The sequence below is a fragment of the Corella eumyota genome, chromosome 2, assembly GCF_963082875.1.
Source record: "Corella eumyota chromosome 2, kaCorEumy4.1, whole genome shotgun sequence".
Taxonomy (NCBI): domain Eukaryota; kingdom Metazoa; phylum Chordata; class Ascidiacea; order Phlebobranchia; family Corellidae; genus Corella; species Corella eumyota.
Genome location: NC_137491.1, coordinates 13362737 through 13383944, shown reverse-complemented (window position 1 = coordinate 13383944; position 21208 = coordinate 13362737). Strand labels below are relative to the sequence as shown.

Genomic DNA, 21208 nt, shown 5'->3' with positions numbered 1-21208 from the left:
TAATATATATGGCAATTGTTAATCCCAATCGCGTTGATCTTTTTCTACGGACATTGCTAACTGAGCCTCCAAAGTTCGATTAAATCGTTCGACCATTCCGTCTGCTTGCAGCCAATATGGTGTAGTTTTGGTTTTTACAATATCGAAAGCTTTTATCATTTCTTTAAACAGGTGGGACTCGAAGTTTGAACCTTGATCGCTTATAATTTCGCAAGGCACTCCGAACCGTAGGAAAAATTGCTCTATAAGGAGTTTAGCTACCGTAGCAGTTTCTTGGTTCGGCATCGGGTATGCTTCTGGCCACTTAGTGAAATAATCCATTACCACAAGGATGTAACGATTACCTAAATGAGATGTCGGTAATGGCCCCATTACGTCAATGGCTACTCTTTCTAATGGATAGCCCACCTGGTGTAATTTCATTGGCTCTTTTTGTTTACATAAAGGTCCTTTTCTTGAAGCACACTTATAACAGGTTTTGCAATGAGCTGCAACATCCGTCTGGCTATTATTCCAATGAAATTTTCTCCGCAATCGTTCTTTTGTTTTTTTTAATACCAAAATGTCCGGAACTTGCATTTCCATGCATTAAATCCAGAATTAGTTGTAGGTGGCACTTGGGCACAATTAGTTGCAATGTTGTTTCTGTACCACTGGAGTTTTCCCATGCCCGATACAATATACCGTTTTTTACGACAAGCGAAGCCCATTGATGGTAATATGATTTAGCTGTTTGGCTTAAGGGTGACACTTGGCACCAGTCGGGTCGAACATCGCTGGCTTCCTTCCACAGCAGAATACATTTTATGTCGGGGTCGCCTAGCTGAGCCTCACGCAGGTCAGTGACGGAAACGGTGTTTGAGATACTCGAATAAACACAAGTATCAATTGGTAAAAATTTACTTTCTGCTCGACTACAGTAGTTACAGTTATCAGCTATGCACGGTCTGCGCGACAATACATCTGCATTATTATGTTGCACACCAGGACGATGAAAGATTTTAATGTCGTATTGCTCCAGCCTTTCAAGCCAGCGAGCCATTTGACCGTCTGAATTTTTAAAATTCAAAAGCCATTTTAGGGAACCATGGTCACTCCTTATGTGCACTGTTCGACCGTAAATATAAAAATAAAAATGTTCTACGGCCCTAACAATTACCAAAAGCTCTTTCCGGGTTGTGCAGTAGTTTTTTTCTTGCCTTGAAAAAGATTTTGCATAATATTCAATAACACATTCGTTACCAGTTCGTTGCATTGGCTCAACACAGCTCCTATGGCGCTGTCACTGGCGTCAGCGTCAATTATAAACTGACCGTTAGGGGTTGTAAAGCTTAAAACTGGTGCTGTGATAAGTCCAAGCTTTAAGTATTAAAGGAGTTTGTGCAATCCCGCGTCCAAACAAACTTTTTATCTTTTTCCAAAAGACTATACAACGGTTGAGCTAAATCCGCAAAATTTTGTATAAATTTTCTATAGTAGGATGCTAATCCCAGGAAGCTCTGCAATTGCTTAAGGCCGGTTGGTTGTGGCCATTCCTTAACAGCTTTTACTTTTTCTGGTGATGTTGATATTCCACTGGCCGAAATGACGTGTCCCAGATATTCTACTTTATTGCAAAGTAAGTTACACTTTGCTGAATTTAGCATAAGGTTAGCGTTCATCAGACGTTTAAAAACTACTTCCAGGTTTTCATAAAGTTGGTTAAACGTTTTAGCGTGGATTAATATATCATCCAAGTATACGAGACAAACAGAAGATGGTATACCTTGCAACACTTGTTCCATTAATCTCTCAAACGTACTTGGACTACCACAAAGTCCAAATGGCATTACGTTAAAATGATATAATCCATTTCCAGTTGAGAAGGCGGTTTTTTCTTTGTCAACTGGGTCAACCAGCACCAGCCAATAACCGCACTTTAAGTCAAGCGTGACAAACCATTTTGACCCACTGACTGCATCTAATATAGAATCTATTCTTGGCAAGGGATAGGAATCCTTTTTAGTTATATTATTTAATTGGCAGTAATCCACACAGAACCGAGTTGTGCCATCTTTTTTCTTCACCAATACTACTGGTGAGCACCAAGGACTAAAAGACGGTAAAATTATTCCGTCTTCTAACATTTTTTTTACAAGCTTGTCAGCTTCTACTTGCTTGGATTGCGGCAACCTTCGCGGCCTTTGTTTTATTGCTGCTGTGTTACCGGTATTAATATGGTGAAAGGTAGAATTGGTAGGAAGTTTTCCTTTAGCATGCCTTACAAAACTTTTAATTAAGTGTTTCACTTTTTTACATTGATCCAAATCTACAAATTTCACGGCTCTTTTTATCATGTTTTGGGTATCGTCGTCATCGGTAAACACGCCTTCGTTTTCTATTTCGATCACTTTTGGGTATGACTTGTTTCTTGTTACCACTTGTAGTTTTACTTTTTCAAGGTCATTTTGAAGAAAGGTCGATGTAAGGTTAATGTTAAAGCGATATTTTTGTAAAAAGTCCAGTCCAATGATTCCTTCTTCTAATATATCCGACACTAACACGTTGTGGTCATAATATATGGATGGCATTGAATCTACACTTGATAGTACAATCTCCTTGCACTGGTAATTTTTCATTGCCTATTCCATTTAAAACGAAGTGTGATGGCTCAAGCGACAATTTGGTTGCTTTAAAGTCTTTAAAGCTTAATACCGTGGCGTCAGCGCCGGTATCCACGAGCATAAAAAAAATACAATTATTAATAAAAATATTACAATAAAGTCCATTTTGGCGACTGTTAGTTGTCGCACTAATATTTACAGTGGGGATGTTCTTATTTAAAGTCGAGTTCCACCCCTGAAACTCGACTACTGGCCGTTTCCCTGTCGGCCAAAGTTGCCATTTCGCGCTCGTCTTCCACTTTGGGGTCGTTCATAAACGTTACTTGGCCTTTTACATAAGGTGTCCGTTAATTCGTTAATGGGTTGGCGCATAGATATTATTTCGCGAGTAAGGCTTACGTCATCTTCTTGTTCAGAATTTATTGCTCGAATCGGTCGCTCTTTATCGTATCTGGTAGTTCCTTCAATTTCCAGTCGTAAAGCTACTTTTAAAGCTTCGTCCATTGAAATTGGACTATACATTTTTATTGTTGAATATAGTTCCCCCAATTGCTTTTAAGGGCATTGGTAAAGCAATTTTCTTTTAACAAATCTAGCTGCTTTTATCTACGCAGTCGTAAATGGGGCACTGTTTTACGATGTTATTGAGTTCTTCGGCTAAATCCACTAATTTTTCATTTTTTCCACGAACTCGTGTATGCAACAGAGATACCGGGTCAATAAGCTTTTTCCCAAACTCTTGATCTAACTTCGCACGAACAATTGAGAAGTTTTTTTTTTCTTCAGGGCGTAGGCTGGTTACAACACTGGACGCTGAATTTCTTAGATGTAGGGCCAATCTAACACCTTTTGAATCTTCTGACCAACAGTTAAATTCAGCTGCTAATTCAAATCTAGCAATGAAATCCTCCCACGACGACTGCCCATCGAATGAGTCCACTGTAACAGTGTCCAAGCGTGGCGAACAACCTTCCGCCAATTTGCTAGCAGGTAACGACACCGTTTCTTTTAAATTTAGTGCTTCGGTAATCTCTACCTTGGCGCTTTGCAACATATTGCTGGCTGTTTCTTCCGCGTCAATTGTTGCCTCATTTAAAATACCTCGCAGTCTTGATCTTTTTCCTTTTGTTGAAGTATAACATCTTGTAACTACTTCATTGTTTCGTTGTTTTCTTTAATGAAGACTTTAACCTTTGTTTCTATGTTTTTGTATCTCGTTATTAAATCAGATACCACTTCTTCAACTCTATTATACATTTTAGCATGAAATTCTCCCATTTGTTTTTTTTAATTGTACATTGACTTCTTCTATTATTTTTTTGTGTATTTTATTAGTCTTTTCCAGAAGCAAATTTTCTATTTCTTCGTGCAATTTAAAAGAAACTTCCGAATCGTCCAACACATTTTCTTGAGATCTCGGCAGGTCCTCCATTGTAACGGTTTTGTTATAAAATCACTCAATTTGTTATGTAATCACAGTTTTATTAACTTTATTGTCCCTTATTCAAATAGAATCCAGGTTAAACACCATACATATATACAATAACAATAACGCAATATAATATAATATTCCTATCCCAAATTTAAACAAAAGATTATACCAAACTATCAAAAACAAAGTAGCATACACTAAAAGTACCAACACTATACAAAAAAGATAAGAGAAGTGGCTCATAGATAACAAGATAAGTAAGTTAGAGCCCCCGAGGAGGTGTTAGCGCCAAAAAGCGCACAAAGTTCGCTACAGTATTGTATATAAGCTATTTACAATTAATTCAAAATAGTGTTTTTGAAGTGAAAGTATATATACGCTAATAAAAATTAATTTATAATTAAATTATTTTTTGTTGTTTTGAATTTTATTGCGTACTCGATTTAATTTTGGTCAGAATCGCTAACCCTGGTTTGCTCTAACCCTAATTGAGCTAAAACCCTAGCTAGTTCGATTTCGAGAGCAAGTTGCAAAATTTGTGACGTAGAATGCCTTAATATGATAAGTATTGCATTTTTAAAGTAGTTTGTTATTTAATATTGTTACGTCGTCCTTGCAGTAAGTGCGGCTTTGATACACTCAGACGAGTAGCAGAAATAATCAATTACCAACACCAGACTTAGTTATAGTTATTAACTCGTTTAGACATCAATCACACCAGTTTAACTTTCTTTGAACTTATTATTGTTAGCCCTTCATATGACGCAACAATAGGACAACACAATTTCAACACAATTCTTATAACGAAAAACGGTGCACACAGATCGGTGAAAAATATGGTTTCTAAAACAAAGAAACATATATAAGCTACTAATAATACAAAATACCCTACACAATTATCTTAAGATAACAGTAAACATTATAAAACACTCAAATAAACAGTATTGAAAACATTATAAAACACGTGCTTACCAAACTATTTTAAGACAAAGCCCAGTTAAACAATATATCGGTATGGTAAAATCTCGTTGGCTTGGTAATTCAGTTTATCATTTATACTTAATTTACACAAGGTACATAAAAAGAAACATAGGATTAGACTAGATTAAAACAGATAAAACTAACACGCTAAATTTATATCTTATCTCTGACAATACTTGGCTAAAGAAAGAACATAAAATCGGTCAAGCGTAAAAGTATACGACGATAAATTCACACTGGTTCAATATCTTACACTCCCCCCAAATATGTAACCCCAGAAGAACATATTTTACAAACAAACTACATATTAAGTGTCAATTTAACGCCCTTTGTTAGCGTCCAGTCGCTAACGACTAAAGTTAAAAGTTCGATTAGTTTTCAAAACTAATTTTTTAGCATCTTTGCTACTATTGTTCAATGTCTTGTTAAACCTCCTCTAGCGAACCTGGACTCACTTGAACCTCCTCTAGCGAACCTGGACTCACTTGAACCTCCTCTAGCGAACCTGGACCCACTTGAACCTCCTCTAGCGAACCTGGATTACCATGTTGGTCATTTTGCATCCAGTTAGGGGGTTCACCGCACAACCCTTCATCCGCCTCGACGATCAAGCACAATTTTGCAATCGGTCGCTTAACCTCATTGTTTGCAGTCTTAACGGACACTGATCGCACCACTCCAGTTGAATCAGGATAAGTTGTTGTAATCCGACCAAGTTGCCACTGGCAACGTGGGCTTAGGTTATCCACAAGAAGAACAATATCGTTGACCATAAAGTTGCGTTTTCGCACATGCCATTTTTGACGTGAAGTTATCAATGGCAGATACTCTTTAACAAAGCACCTCCAGAACTCATCTGCTAGATATTAAGTATTTCGCCAGCATTGCAGAGCGTAACAATCCCTTTCAGTAGTTAAAGTAGGGGGCAAACCATGGGTTGGCTTTGGCATAAGTAAGCCATTAGGCGATAACGCCTTTGCATTTCCTTTCGTAAAGGCTAGCGGGGTCAAAGGTCGAGAGTTCACAATTGCCTCTACTTCAACAAACAGTGTGTGTAACATTTCATCAGTTTGAATTCTTTGAGTTGAAAGTGATGACAATATTTTTCTAACGGTTCTGATCATACGCTCCCAAGCTCCTCCAAAGTGGCTTGCAGCAGGGGGGTTAAACGTCCAAGTTATTTCCTGTTGCTACAGGTAATTTTCAATTTGACGCCTGTTCCAGCCCTGAATAGCTTCTCGAAGAATTCTTTCAGCACCCACAAAATTAGTGCCATTATCAGAAAACATTTCATTAACTCGTCCTCTTCTTCCAATAAATCTCCTTAAAGCTGAAATAAAGGAGTCAGTTGACAGACTGTGAGCTACTTCCAAGTGTATGGCATGTGTTGTCATACATGTGAAAAGACAACCATACCTCTTTACTTGGCTTCGGCCTTGCTTAATAAGTAGCGGCCCAAAGTAGTCCACTCCAGTGTAACTAAAAGGTGGCTCATTAACCTGCAAACGAGCCTTTGGCAAATCTGACATCATTTGCTTTCCATTACTAGAGCTTCGGCGACGACAGGGCAGGCATCGATTAATGACAGTTCGAATAACAGAGCTTCCCTTTTCGATCCAATAAAAACTTCGAATTGAATTCCATGTATAATTTAGTCCAGAGTGGCCTGATTTGCGATGATGCCAATCAATTAACAACTTTGTTAAATGTGAATCATGTGGTAAAATGGCCGGATGTTTCAAGTTAAAGTCAATCGTTGCTCTAGTTAGTCTTCCACCAACTCTAAGCATGCCATTCATCAACACAGGACTTAAATTGTAGACTGATTTCGAACACATATTTCTTTTCAGCTTTAAATTTTTCTGAGACAACATTTTCATCAAAACAGGAAAATTCGTTCGTTGGGTATACTTCACCAATTCAATTTCCGCTTGGCACAACTCAGATCTATTTAAACTGCTGGATATTAAAACTTTATCCAAACTGGCCTCTCTTTTATTAGCCAGAAAACATTTGAATTTCAAAATCCATGCAGTGGCCCTTTTTAACCGGTTGAAACATGAAAAATATGAAATAAAATAATCCGTTGGCGTTATTTCCATGGTAAGGGTTGACATTACCCTGACAGGAAACTTTCTCTCAAATAGTGGAAAATCATCAGGCAATTTGGGTAGTTTATCCAGTTGTGGTGGCCAGCATTCTGGTGGTTCTGCTAAGAAATCTGGACCAGACAACCATCTTCCAGATTCCAGAAATTCACTTGCGGTAATAACACGTGTTGCATCATCAGCTGGGTTTAACTTTGTAGGAACATATCTCCAACTTGAAATGTTACTTGACCTTTCAATTTCAGCAAGTCGATTTGCCACAAACACTGGAAACCTTTTATGATCGTTATATATACTTTGTAAGACCGCTGTTGAATCCGACCAAAACACTGATGAACAATTGGCTAACTTCAACTCTTCTTTGACCAGGATATCTAATCGAACAGCAGTAACTGCAGCAAGAAGTTCTAGGCGGGGTATGGTGGTGCTAGACTGTGGAGCAATATGGGACTTCCCCATCACAAACGAACAATGCACATTATTGAATTTATCAATGGCTCTTAGATAACACACAGCTCCATAAGCTTGCATTGAAGCATCAGCAAAATGATGTAGTTGATATTCAGTGATCCTTTCTGTAGATCCTTTAAAACTGCGAGGAAGCGAAATCGCCCTTAACTTTGGAAGCCCTTGTAACCACTCTTCCCATCTTCTAGAGTCACTTTCAGAAATATTTTCATCACTTTCAGAAATATTTTCGTGGTGCTAGACTGTGGAGCAATATGGGACTTCCCCATCACAAACGAACAATGCACATTATTGAATTTATCAATGGCTCTTAGATAACACACAGCTCCATAAGCTTGCATTGAAGCATCAGCAAAATGATGCAGTTGATATTCAGTGATCCTATCTGTAGATCCTTTAAAACTGCGAGGAAGCGAAATCGCCCTTAACTTTGGAAGCCCTTGTAACCACTCTTCCCATCTTCTAGAGTCACTTTCAGAAATATTTTCATCCCAAGTTAGATCCTGAGAACACAGATCTCTCATTATCAATCTTGCTTCAAGTGTAACTGGAGTTACAAATCCTAATGGGTCGAACAGTGAGTTTACTGTGGAAAGTAGTCCTCGTCTCGTGTAGGGATTTTTCTTCAATGACACTTTGAACTGAAACTCATCCTTGGACACATCCCAGTAGACTCCGAGTACCCGATCACCAACACAATCATCTAAACTCATGGAAGTTACAGTCTTTGACCTTTGCTCTTCAGGAACAGATTTTAGCACATCCTCATTATTCGATAGCCATTTCGTCAAGTTGAAACCACCTTTTGACAACATATCACAAAGTTCTTTAATTAATTGAATTCCTTCTGTAACACTTGACACCGAAGTGAGACAATCATCAACATAAAAACTCCTTCGCACGACGTCGACTGGCTTTTGAGAATAACCAGATCCAAAGCTGCTTGCAACTTGCTTGAGGCAAAATGATGCACAACTTGGTGATGAACGTGCACCGAACAGATGAACCGTCATTCTATGTGGAATTGCCTTCTTTGTCATATCACCTTCAGACCACCATAAGAACCTTAACGCGTCACGATCCCCAGGCTCTACTTTCACTTGATGAAACATTGCTTCTACGTCTGCAACCAAGGCAATCGGGCCCTTTCTAAATCGAGTCAGCACTGCAACCAGACCGTTCATCAGATCAGGACCTTTCATGAGTGTTTCGTTAAGTGAAATGTTGCAATATTTTGCGGCACAATCATACACAATGCGTAGCTTGTCTGGCTTGTGTATGTTGATAACAGGGTGATGAGGTATATACCATGTTAAAGTACTGGTTTCAAGTTCTTTTGCAGGCACCTCTTTCGCATAGCCCTTCTTAATATATGTGGACATTACCTCCAAATACCTTTGGTGTAAATTTTTATCTCGAACCAGTCGCCTTTTCAGACTCTCGAGACGACGCTCGGCCATTTTAAGGTTGTCAGGCAGACTTATTTCCTGATGTTTCCAAAGCAACGGGAGCTGAAAATGGCCGTCTACTAGCTTGACCGACTGCTTCATTTGCTTGAAGGCAATTCTATCTTCCCTAGAATTTGCAACTTCTAGTTCATTGGCCATTACATAACGATCTGGAGGTTTTAGCAGCTCACACTTCTCAATTTCCTGGACACTAACCTGAGACACCACAGCTTCCCTGTCCAGTGGCTTCCTGGCAATCAACGTCGGACCAAACAGGGACCAACCAAGGGTTGTTCTCACGGCGTCGAGACAACCAGATGGACCCAAGCGAGTCTCTTTAACTCTAAAGGCTTCTGTGACATTGGCTCCAATAAGCAGAGTAACAGTACCTCCAATTACTTCAGGTAATTCAATATCTTGTAGGTATTTGTGCATCTTAAGCGTTCTCTTTGTCGGCTTAACGTTTGGCTTAATGGGTATTTCTTCAATCGACAGTACTTCTGGTAGATTTATGTTGACTTCTTCATCAATTAAAGAACCGACAGATAGACGAACTGAAGTACTTAGACATTCCTTTGCTTGATCAGTCATGGTTTTAAGCTTTAAACGTTTCTGAGATCCAGTAGCACCTAAACTTTCAATCAGTTTATGCTCACAAAAGGAATCAGAAGAACCCTGGTCCAAAAAGGCATATGTTTTGACCACTTTGTCTTGATAGCGCACCTTCACTGGAATTACATTGAAGTAGACACCATTCCCAGCAATTTCATTTGCTCTAATCGTAGAACATGATATCTCCTTTTGTCGTGATGTTGATTCGGCACTAACTTGTAATTTATGCAGCAAAGTGTGATGATTATTTGCAGCACAATCTTTAACTTCACACACTGCTTTGATTTCACAGTTACCAATGTGATGTCCATGACACAAACAGCGAAAGCAAAGTGACTTCATCCTAACAAGATTTATTTTATCTCGGTATGACATTCCTTTAAATTCTGAACAGTTAGAAAGGGAATGAAATTTCTTACAACAGACACAAGCAGGATTCTGGGATAATTTGATTTCCTTGGGTATCGCTTCTGCAGACATAGCATTGCAAGCGGATAACCTTTGACGCCTTGTGTTGTTACCAGTGCTTCTTAAGCTGCTTTGACCATAAACAGCTTTTCCATACAGAGAATTAGCTATTTCAGACTGTCTGGTGACAAACCTATTTCTTTAGACTCTCAGGTAGCTTGTCGATAATTTGAACCATTGTCCTAAACGAATTCAGACTAGCAAATTCTTTTAATTCTTTCATTGAAGTAACACATTTTTCCAACAGAATGGAAAACGACATTAAACCATCGGGGTCGTTAGCCTTTACCTTAGGGCTTTCCAAAATGTACCTCTCACAACAATTTGCTATAACATGAGGTTGCCCAAAGTCATACTCTAACCTATTTAGAGCTAAGGCATATCCGGATCCATCTCTTCCAGTATAATGTTCAATAGTCTGACACACCTTTTCTGAACAATGTTGAATCAAAAACAACAGACGCAGCTCGTTTGTCTCAACATGAGGATTATCTGCAATGTGCATTTTGAACGAACTCATAAAGGAAGTGTACTTCATTGGGTCTCCATCAAATTTTTTAATCACCGGATTTGGTAATATTCTCTTAACTTCTGTGTTATTGCGAGCTGAAACGGTCATTCGAGGTTTCGCTGGGGCAGAATAAACTTCCTCAGGGTAAGGACAGTAGTGGGGTTTGGAATGTGGAATTGGTGGCGACCTTGAAAAGTATGGGGTTTCTTTGGGTAATTGGGGCTTGAAATCTCCATAATTTGATTGTTGTACTTGAATTATTGGTTTGAGAGGTTTCCTTTCTATCAAAGGGGAAAAATCTTTCCTATATAATACAACTACTAATAATACAAAATAGGTTGCGAAGTGGCTTGATTTTGTATTGATTGCTTGACGGATTGTTCCTTATTTGTGGGAATTGAAACATTTTTGGAAGTATTCGGACTTGGTTGGGGTAAAACTGAATCAATCTTAATCGTTGCTGGCAATCTTGCATCTGTATACTGGCTTGAAAACACGCTTTCATTCTCAGATACATTGTCATCCCATGCATCAGACTCCGCTTGAGCAAACTCTACTTTGCGATCAGCTTCTCTCATTTCAGAGGCAGCTCTTTGTTCGGCCTCTATCATTTCAGAGGCAGCCTTTTGCTCAGCCTCTGCTTGTTGCTCCAACATTCTTTCTTGAGCATGCTGTTTGGCTAACAATGCCAACTTAAGTTTCACCTTTGACTGGCGGCGCAAACTTTTACATGAACTAGAACTTGACGACCGAGAACAAATACTTGGTGGTCTATTTAAATGTTCCAGATGAAACAATTCTTCGGGCGACAAACTACTGTTTTTCTCAGCACCAATATAATCTGCCAGCCATCGAGTAACCTTAACATCAAACTCAGCCTTTACCCGTTTACAATCCTTTTTCTTAGACACAGTTTCTGGCATTGATTGGCTTGAGGTCATTGAATCACAAAGGCTCATCACTTTGTAGAATTCAGCGTCAACTTCCTTCAACAACTCCCTAAACTTAAGCTCATTGCCAGGTTTTGCCATAAACTGTTCTGCTCGGTTGTATTTGTCTTGTAGTGAGCCCAATAGCTCTACAACAGCATCTTTTGATTCCATATTTAGTCAGTAGTCTGAAACGTGCTCAACGGCACTAAAATTAAACTCTATAGTTTAAAATAGTTTGAAACGATGTTACGTCGTCCTTGCAGTAAGTGCGGCTTTGATACACTCAGACGAGTAGCAGAAATAAACAATTACCAACACCAGACTTAGTTATAGTTATTAACTCGTTTAGACATCAATCACACCAGTTTAACTTTCTTTGAACTTATTATTGTTAGCCCTTCATATGACGCAACAATAGTTCAACACAATTTCAACACAATTCTTATAACGAAAAACGGTGCACACAGATCGGTGAAAAATACGGTTTCTAAAACAAAGAAACATATATAAGCTACTAATAATACAAAATACCCTACACAATTATCTTAAGATAACAGTAAACATTATAAAACACTCAAATAAACAGTATTGAAAACATTATAAAACACGTGCTTACCAAACTATTTTAAGACAAAGCCCAGTTAAACAATATATCGGTATGGTAAAATCTCGTTGGCTTGGTAATTCAGTTTATCATTTATACTTAATTTACACAAGGTACATAAAAAGAAACATAGGATTAGACTAGATTAAAACAGATAAAACTAACACGCTAAATTTATATCTTATCTCTGACAATACTTGGCTAAAGAAAGAACATAAAATTGGTCAAGCGTAAAAGTATACGACGATAAATTCACACTGGTTCAATATCTTACAAATATATATTATTTAATGTTAAGTTATTGTGTTGTGCATTTTAACATGTAAATAAATATTATACGCTGAACTCTGGGTTCGATCCCCATGTGATCTTATGCTAAAGCGCTTTAAAAGGTATAAACTCCTGCTGAGCCTATACTTAATCAGCGGTTGAAAAACGAACAATTATTATCTAGAATATCCTTAAGGCTGAACTGCCAAAGGCAACTTGAGACTGGGTCAAGGTAACTAATGTTATTTTATGTTTGGGTCGCACATTCGACATTTTCACATCAAAGGTAAATTTATATATATATTATATATATATAAAATTCTTTTAGATTTATTATAAAAAGCTAAGATAATAACTTGTGCAACATATAATTGACTTAATAAACAAAAAAAAAACAGGGTAACTAAAATCTAGCATCAAAAAAAAATTATTAAGAAATGCTATAGTCGGTTCCAAGTACGACAAAAACCCCAAAACTCAATAAAAAAATTCTGTTCTACTATGTTTTTTAAATAGTTTCATTGAAATATAAAATATAAGGTACCAAACTAACCTAAATCGGAATTTTATTTATCACAGTTAATAAACAGGTTTGTTAAAACTTGCTAATAAACAGGGTTGTTAAAACTTGTTGTTAAAACTTACTAAAACATTAGATCTATCCCATATGGTCAGGTATATACAAAAAGTGACCTGCAAAAAAATTAAAGGAAGGTTTTTTTAACAGATTACTAAGACGATTTTATTAAAAAATGTTAAAAAAACACTTAAAATATAAAAAATGCATATGCATACACGAAAAGGTTTCTAAAGTTTAGTAAGCAAAGATATTCTATGCTATGTACAAACTGTTGCTATAATATTTTACAAGTGATAACAATTATTAAATTCTTAGACTTGCTGTATTAAGTTAAAAATTAGCTTTTAATAAGGTAAGCCAGCATATAAACTTACGACGATCGTCGAGCGTCACGTGACTCGCAAGCGTAGGAAATTCCCCTTTTTACAATATTTTAACTTCAAATCCCGATATCTCGAAAACTATTTCACTAATTATAAAAATAATGGTTTTCTCGTGCAAGTTAAAAAAATTCCAACATAATTAAAAAAGAAACCCTGCGACCACACAATCTCTTTAAAATTAAAATTGCAAAACTACTTATCTATTCTGGTAGTAAAATCACAATGTTAATAAAAAATATTTTAAAATATATTTAAATCTTATTATTAAATTATGTTCCTTAAAACTTTTTATACATAGTTGGTTACTTTAATTATAAACAAAATATTCACATAACGTTGTTTTTATTAAACTAGATCTAATAATAATTAAAAGTTTTAGGGACTTGACGTCATGACTTAAACAAATATAATAATTTTAGGCAGATCACAGTATTACAACATCAAAAATTAAAAAAAAATGATTGCACCAAGTACGAAAAAAGGATAAATATGAATTGAAATATAATTGCACCAGCAAAACACACCAATATAAGTAAAGAATAAAACACTAAAAGGGTTACACAACACTAAATCAAAATAACAATATCTTGCAGCAGAAATGCATTATATGATTTAATAAAACAGCTATGATTGCATGTAAGCAATATCTAAAAACCAAATTACATTAAAAATAACACAGTAACGATAAAACGTTTTATCTGAATAAAAAATCGCCTTATTTTTTATTCAGATGGCAAAGTAGACAATGTCTTGTCTTTTGGTAAATTTGCCAAATATGTTTGCACCCAAGTTGGAACCTTAAAAATAAAGTCTGATATTAACTATTTTTAAACCTAAGCAGAATTTATAGTTAATTACTTGTGTTTAAAAAAAAACAGTCTTAGATTGTACATATAAATATATATTAATAGTATATTTACTACCTGTAAACCCGTATGTATTAACAAAGAACCACACCATAACGAGAAACCAGGGATTAAAAGTTGAGAACATTTAACTTGTTTAAAAGTATATAAACATGTTCGGGAGTTTGCATCATAAAAAGATAGAAGGTCTAAAAAAAAGTTTTGTTAAGTTTTTGTTTTCATGTAGTGTTGACATGTAGTGTTGACATGTAGTGTTGACATTTTGTTGACATGTAGTGTTGACATTTTTCAACTAACATGGTTCAGTGAAAATATAATTGTAGATAAGTGATAAATATTAAAGTTGTACTATAATGATCATTGCTATCGATCGCTTAAATAATGTTAGTTTTACCACCAATTCAATATTTCATTTATTATAGCATATGTTTCTACAAAAATATAGGTATTTACATACTTTGTTGTGAACTAAAAAATATTCCAAATCGTTTAGGAACATCAAATTCCAAGCTTTTTATCTTGTTATTATGTTTTGCAACAAAGGAATTCTACAAACATATTTGAGGAAAAATTATATTAGGTCAAAATTGTAGCATATAAACTTATAGTTTACATCAAGAGTAAAACTATACAACCATACAGTTTGTATTTCGAAATGTTTTCTGTAGGTCTAATATTAAAAGGAAATTAAGTATGGAATGTGGCTACAGATATAATGTGCATATTTTTTTAACGTCTTCCAAAGGTAATGCCATAGGCTATTTTTAACGTCTTCTTATTTTTTTTTAATATTTTTAACGTCTTCCAAAGGTAATGCCATAGGCTTTTTTCTTACCTGAATCCATTTTGATACATAAAGACACCATGAATGTGGAGTTCGTCCAAGCTGATCGTATCTTGTAAGTTGTGGTGATGTCATTCCAAAACTAAATGTTTTACATTGGGGGTCAAGTGAAATTTCGAAATATACATCACCATCATCATCTGAAACACTTCTGTCACCTTTTTTAAAATATTGACAGGAAAATAAACTTATAAACATCACACGCTTAATATTCCCCAAAAAAAGTATTTTTTAAATAAATAAAAACTTAACTATTTGCAAGGTAGTAAATTAAAATTAGTTTCACATTTCAAGTAGCTAAGAAACAATTATAATATTGTATACATATTTGGCATTTATGTATAAATAAAAAAAATCTAAAATTACGTATGTACAGATACCTAAAATTGTATATGATTCACCAATAAACCGGTCAGTGGGTTTCAATTTTTTGCCTGATTTTGACGGCGATGATGTACTTGAACTACTTTTAATTCGTGACTCTGCTCCTACAACAACAAAAAATAACAGCTTATTGTATTTGTAAAGATTATTATTATTATTTGCTTTCCAATATAGGATTTAGTTCTTAAAAAATTATTTCATTTAAAATTACTTTTTACATTTTGTTTAAAAAAAATAAAGGTAATTTTTTTGGTCTTCTTATAAATGAAACTAACTAAGTTGTATATTTTACTTTTAACAGTTATTGGGTCCCAACTAACTGAGTATGGACCAGTTGTTTTAAGATTTGCATGCCTTGCATCAGGGTCAAGGTTGAAGTTGAAAGCTGATGTCGCAAGGGTTAAAACCGAACTAAACGCTCCTTTTATTCCCTTATTCCAGGCCTGAACACGCACTTGAATATATGGAGCAACAAAGATGAGGCCTAAAAAGTAAAGAAAACAATATATATATATATTTAGTTTTTTGTAAAAGAGAAGTGTTTTTACTTTTTTAATACCCGTACAGTAGTATTAGAAAAAAAACAGTTAATTTTGTTATATCAAAAGATAATACCTTGAATTGTATGATTTAATTTTTCCACATTATCAACACTTCTCCAAGGGATATCATGGTTGCCCTGGTCGCAACTAACTTGTCTGTATTGAAACAAAAAAAACTCAACAAAAGTTGAGGAACTGTCTTTTTCCTCAACAGTTTTTTTATCAGGTAAACTCCATTCACATGTAACTTTATTGTTAGACACCAGGCATAAGTTTTGGGAAAAAAGCGGCGTACATGGAACTAAAATTTGAATATTTTTGATTAAATTATTTTGACCAGTAAGGTTACCACTACTTAAACATTACCTGGAAGAAAGGTCATTTTGTTTAATATTGAAACCTCCCTAGTTAAATCAACAACCAGGTGACAATTTAATTCTGTGATAGTTTGACTACTTGACAAACGAAAAATTGGTGCCATAGTTATTCTATAAAAAAAACATGAAAAAATTGTTAGAAAATAATTTATTTTTGTACAGATTTAGAACATCAACTAGCAAAAATAAACAATAGATTTTAAGTAGGCCTATATATATATATTTAAAATAAATTTATTACACACCTGTTTTTTATTGACAGTGCAACCTAAAAATATATAAAGCAAACATAAATAACTAACCCAAACAATATAACTAAAAAAACTTTTAAAAAAGCAATTGCCTATAAAATGAAATCTCTTTTTTTATTAACTTGACCTTATTAAATTGAATGCTGCTATCCAATGCCATGGCATCTTTCGATAAAGAAATTAATTCATTTGCATCTGTACATGCTGATTCATAATTTTTGAGCTGTACCTGAGAAAAAGGTTTAACAATCAATAATTGATAAAATTTTTTTAATCCTTTTAAAAACAAAATATTTTCGAACTAAAAAATTCTAAAACGAAAAAAAAGAAACACGAAAAAAATTGTGGCTAAAAAATTCATATATATATGGGCAATTCTTCGGTAACGGAATTACAATTACTGTGGTTTACGAACTTATAATTTTTTTTTTAATATAATTGAAATCATTTTTTAAGTTAAAACAACCCATATATTGCCATTCTAAATTTTTATAAGCATAGAAGTCCAGTTCCAACTTCTATGCTTCTTAAAAATTGAAAAATGTTTGGTAACGGAATTACGCCAATAAATTAGATATAAAAAGTTGGGTAATACTTAATCCTAATTCGTCTGAATTTTATAAAAATTAACTTAAATTAAACATGTGTAAATAATTGTCCTTATTGAAAGCAACAAAAAGATACCAAATTCTTTTAGTTGGGGTTTAAAAAATATTTATTTATTGACAAATTAACTTAAAAAAACTTGGTAACGGAATTACACTTTAAGTAACAAAAAGACACTGTCTAATTTTGGCATGTAACTTCAGTCTTAAATTTACTCAATTTCAGATAAAATTAAAAAAAATAGTTTTAGGTACTGTTAAAATAAGAAACAAACCTAACTAAAAATTTTTTTAAAAAATCTTGGTAACGGAATTACAAAACTGAAAACTACTAGGTTTTTTTTAAAATAAACTCTTAAACAGAAATAAACAAACCAAATTTTAAAATTCCTAACTACCATTTTAACAAAAACTACAAACATAACTCCAAAAATTAAATTAACAAACAAACATAACATGTTTAAAATTCTAAATCCCTAAACTCTAAATTAGTAATAAAATTGATGTCGCAGAAACAATTTGTTACACCTAAATAAAATGAATAATTATGCAAAAACAATAAGTCTAGTGGGTAAAATAGGTTATAATATTGTTTAAATATGCCAAATATCAGTTAAAAATCAACTTGTTAACTATGAATATTTTTATTTAATTTTATTTAGTAATATATGTACCCATAAAACTAATTTATAAATTTCAAAACTACCTTCTCACAAAATTAAAAAAAATGGATATTATATTACAATGCCATTTCATTTTTTTACTTATAAAAATAATTATATTATTTTAAATCACTTAAACCAGGCAGAATAAGCATTTCTACAAAATCTCTGATGTTGTAATTCCGTTACCCGTAATTCCGTTACCATTATTGTAGATAAAATTGACAAGGAACATTAAAGTTTAGTTTTTATTTATAGTACTTAACAACTAAAATCAGAGAATTAAAAATATTAAAAGTTGTATTTGATTAAAATTTCAAGTTATAAAACTTTTTATGTAAATTCGGTGACGGAATTACCTATATTCTTACAAGTTAAAAACTTAAAAATTGCTGATTTTTAAATTGTAATATAGAATTTGTTGTTTAACTTATGTTAAGCATATGTTTAAACCTCTTATACTAACACATTACAAATCTGTTGTAATCTGTTTTGTAACTTTTATATTAACTTAAAATTATTGCTTAAAATAGCCATAAAAGTGCAAAAAAATTTGTACATTTTAAATTTAAAAAAAAAATCACTTTTTTTTAAATTTAAACTTTAAATATCAAAACCAAAGAAACAGGTAAGTTAATTAAACAAATAATTTAAGTTAATTTTTTTTTTAAAAACACTTTCCCAATGAGAATTGCCCATATACAAATGTTAAAAAATGCAAAATATATAAAGACTTTAAAACCTGCATTAAATTCTTTTTCTTTAACTGTTCGTTTTTAATTTTTAATACCATTTCATCTTTTTTGTTTTGTAAACATAAATATAGGGTATCAAATTCCTTTTTTAAATCCAATATACTAGCTTCATAGGATTCATCAAGAAGTTGTAAATCCGTATTTAAATTCCCTTGAAAAGCACTTGCAGTTTCATATTTCTGATTTAATGTATTCATAATTCGTAAAAGAGCTTCCTATAACACATTTATTATCTAATTCAAAATTTTAAAAGGCTAGCGTATAGACACATTTTTAATTTTTAGAAAAAAATTTAAGAGGTATTTGTATTAGTTAATATGAAAATCTTCGCATCCAAAAGCAGTCAGCTTAGCTTATAATATAAATAAGATACCCAAGCTGACAACACAACACATTCAAAATTAAATATTTACCTTTTGCATGTCCATGTTTTCGTTTAGGAGTTTACAATAGTTAGAAACTGTTAAAGAATAAACTGCAATGTATACACAATAATAGAATTACCATTTAACATTTTTAAACTACCTCAAGGGTAACACTTAAAGAAGGGAGAAAATGAAAGCTATTAAAAAAGGAGAGGAGGAGCCAAGGGGGAAAGTATTTTGCAGTCATATTTATTAACCAGCATAAATTGTTAATGCTAAAAGTAACAATTTCTGCAGCTAACTAAAAATGACTGCAAAATACATTTCCTTGAGCCACTCCTTCTTTTCACCCCCTTCCTTTAGTATTGCCCTTCCTTAGGTTAATTTGACATAAAAATCCATGGCCTGATGGTCATATGGTATGCAAATAAATTAGTTGTCCCAGTACCCGGTCCCAAATGTATATCAAGTGGTTATTAAATATTTTAAATAAACAAAAGGTTAATAAGGCCTTACTTCTAATATAGTGAAGCCAAGTGTTTTGTGGTGTTGTTGATTTGTTGTTGCTTTTAATATAATAACAAAGTAAGTTTCTTTGTGGTTGATACGGTAACCAGACACTTCGGCCCCCGGACACTTCGGCCAAAATTTTTTTTTCAAAACAGCGGGGATTTTGCATTTTAAATACCGCGAGAAATTTTATTTTTGCGTAGTTATATACAGTTTTTTAGACAGTATTTGAAACAAAATAAGCAGTAAATTAATATTTTTTTTAAATAATAATGTGCAAGAACATGTTATCTTTCTTTTGCCGTGTCAATTTTTTAATTTTACAAACTAAAACCTATAAAAAACTAATTTTGAAAGCACGCTCTTTTAGGTGACGGAGGACAATGCATAATGATATCTCGTATTTTGCCAAATAGTGCCGCCTTTCCAAACAATATTTGAAGAAAATGGAGCGTTAATTTCTCATTTTTTACACTGAGGATTATGCATAAATATGTTATCTTTATTTTGCCGTGTCAATTTTTTAATTTTACAAACTAAAACCTATAAAAAACTAATTTTGAAAGCGCGCGCTTTTAGGTGATGGAGGACAATGCATAATGATATCTCGTATTTTGCCAAATAGTGCCGCCTTTCCAAACAATATTTGAAGAAAATAGAGCTTTCATTTTTCATTTTTTACACTGAAGAATGTGCATAAATATGTTATTAGTTGTTGCCCGTGTTAATGTATATAAATTGATATACTAAAACACGGTAACCAGACACTTCGGCCCCCGGACACTTCGGCCAAGGCACTTCGGCCAAGACAAAATTTTTTTTTCAAAACAGCAGGGATTTTGCATTTTAATTACCGCGAGAAATTTTATTTTCGCGTAGATATATACAGTTGGCATTTAATGTATATAAATTTATATACTAAATCACAACAAATTAAACGTTTAAAGAGTTGCCAAAAGATTTGTCTTGCAAAAAAACGGCAGGGAGTCAGCGATGAAATTCCCGTGTATAAAGTCAGCGTAAGACCATATTTTACCGATATTCAAAATAAAATTTTGCATAAAATACTGTATATATAAAAGTTTTTATTGGTTGTCACGTTAATGACATATGTTGGTTTTTGGAATATTTATTTTTTTTTTAATTTTTGTTTCAAAAACCGTTTTTTAAAACGAATTAAAGAGGGGTGCTTTTGGCCTGCAAAATTTTACGACTAATCTGACTATCGCATGGCATGACCAGATGACAGTCTGACAGTAACCACCATAGTTGACGTAAATCAGACCAAGGCCATTTAAAGTAAACCTTTGGGCAGTAAGGTTGAAGGTTCATTCGATAACCATTCGATATACATTTGATCCAATTTATCCAATCCATTTGATCCTGTATTATTTATAAGTACCCGGTTGTCCCTGCTGGCTGCTCCACTGACTCAAAAATATACAAGTTTATTTGTTACTCCCATCTGGCCACCGTTATATGTCAGTTTTAAGAACTTCTTTTAAACTTACGTTTATTTTATTAAAATGGGTCGCCTGAAAATGAAGGAATGGAAAATGAAGAAACGAAAATTGAAGAAACGAAAAAATGAAAGAACCGGAAAATGAAAAAGTGAAAAATAAAGAAACTGGGAGCATGGTTAATAAC

General features: G+C 33.8%; 3 protein-coding genes across 4 annotated transcripts; all 3 read right to left on the bottom strand.

Moving 5' to 3' along the window:
* Positions 1-5441: 5441 nt before the first annotated feature.
* On the bottom strand, positions 5442-7655 carry LOC145742457 (uncharacterized). The gene is made up of 3 exons (XM_082560235.1): positions 6211-7655; positions 5948-6093; positions 5442-5845 (listed from the first exon to the last, which is right to left on the bottom strand). Exons 1-3 carry the CDS (start codon positions 7653-7655, stop codon positions 5442-5444), a joined length of 1995 nt encoding a protein of 664 aa, XP_082416361.1.
* An 83-nt stretch (positions 7656-7738) lies between these two features.
* LOC145742456 (uncharacterized) lies at positions 7739-10132 on the bottom strand. Its single transcript, XM_082560234.1, has one exon. It carries the CDS (start codon positions 10130-10132, stop codon positions 7739-7741), a length of 2394 nt encoding a protein of 797 aa, XP_082416360.1.
* Positions 10133-13684: 3552 nt separating this feature from the next.
* On the bottom strand, positions 13685-21066 carry LOC145741452 (FSD1-like protein). Of its 2 annotated transcripts, none has more exons than XM_082559043.1 (13): positions 19568-21066; positions 19100-19161; positions 18674-18901; positions 16792-16893; positions 16659-16681; positions 16403-16524; positions 16110-16337; positions 15787-15978; positions 15491-15598; positions 15102-15268; positions 14724-14814; positions 14324-14454; positions 13685-14197 (listed from the first exon to the last, which is right to left on the bottom strand). In XM_082559043.1, exons 1-13 carry the CDS (start codon positions 19728-19730, stop codon positions 14123-14125), a joined length of 1692 nt encoding a protein of 563 aa, XP_082415169.1. In that variant the 5' UTR covers positions 19731-21066; the 3' UTR covers positions 13685-14122. The 2 variants fall into 2 exon arrangements, with proteins under 2 accessions (XP_082415169.1, XP_082415170.1); XM_082559044.1 differs by having other exon boundaries at positions 19100-19146.
* Between the last annotated feature and the right edge of the window lie 142 nt (positions 21067-21208).

What these genes read in the sequence shown, in the direction of transcription:
- LOC145742456 (XM_082560234.1), bottom strand. Translation starts at nt 10,132, where the DNA reads ATGTCTGCAGAAGCGATACCCAAGGAAATCAAATTATCCCAGAATCCT.
- LOC145742457 (XM_082560235.1), bottom strand. Translation starts at nt 7,655, where the DNA reads ATGCAAGCTTATGGAGCTGTGTGTTATCTAAGAGCCATTGATAAATTC. An exon ending in CGTCAAATTGAAAATTACCT is followed by an intron (nt 6,094 to 6,210) that starts GTAGCAACAGGA and finishes TTCAACTCAAAG; the next exon opens with AATTCAAACTGATGAAATGT. An exon ending in TATGCCAAAGCCAACCCATG is followed by an intron (nt 5,846 to 5,947) that starts GTTTGCCCCCTA and finishes GCTTTGTTAAAG; the next exon opens with AGTATCTGCCATTGATAACT.
- LOC145741452 (XM_082559043.1), bottom strand. Translation starts at nt 19,730, where the DNA reads ATGCAAAATCCCCGCTGTTTTGAAAAAAAAATTTTGGCCGAAGTGTCC. An exon ending in GCACTGTCAATAAAAAACAG is followed by an intron (nt 16,525 to 16,658) that starts GTGTGTAATAAA and finishes TTTTTTTTATAG; the next exon opens with AATAACTATGGCACCAATTT. An exon ending in CAAAATGACCTTTCTTCCAG is followed by an intron (nt 16,338 to 16,402) that starts GTAATGTTTAAG and finishes TTCAAATTTTAG; the next exon opens with TTCCATGTACGCCGCTTTTT.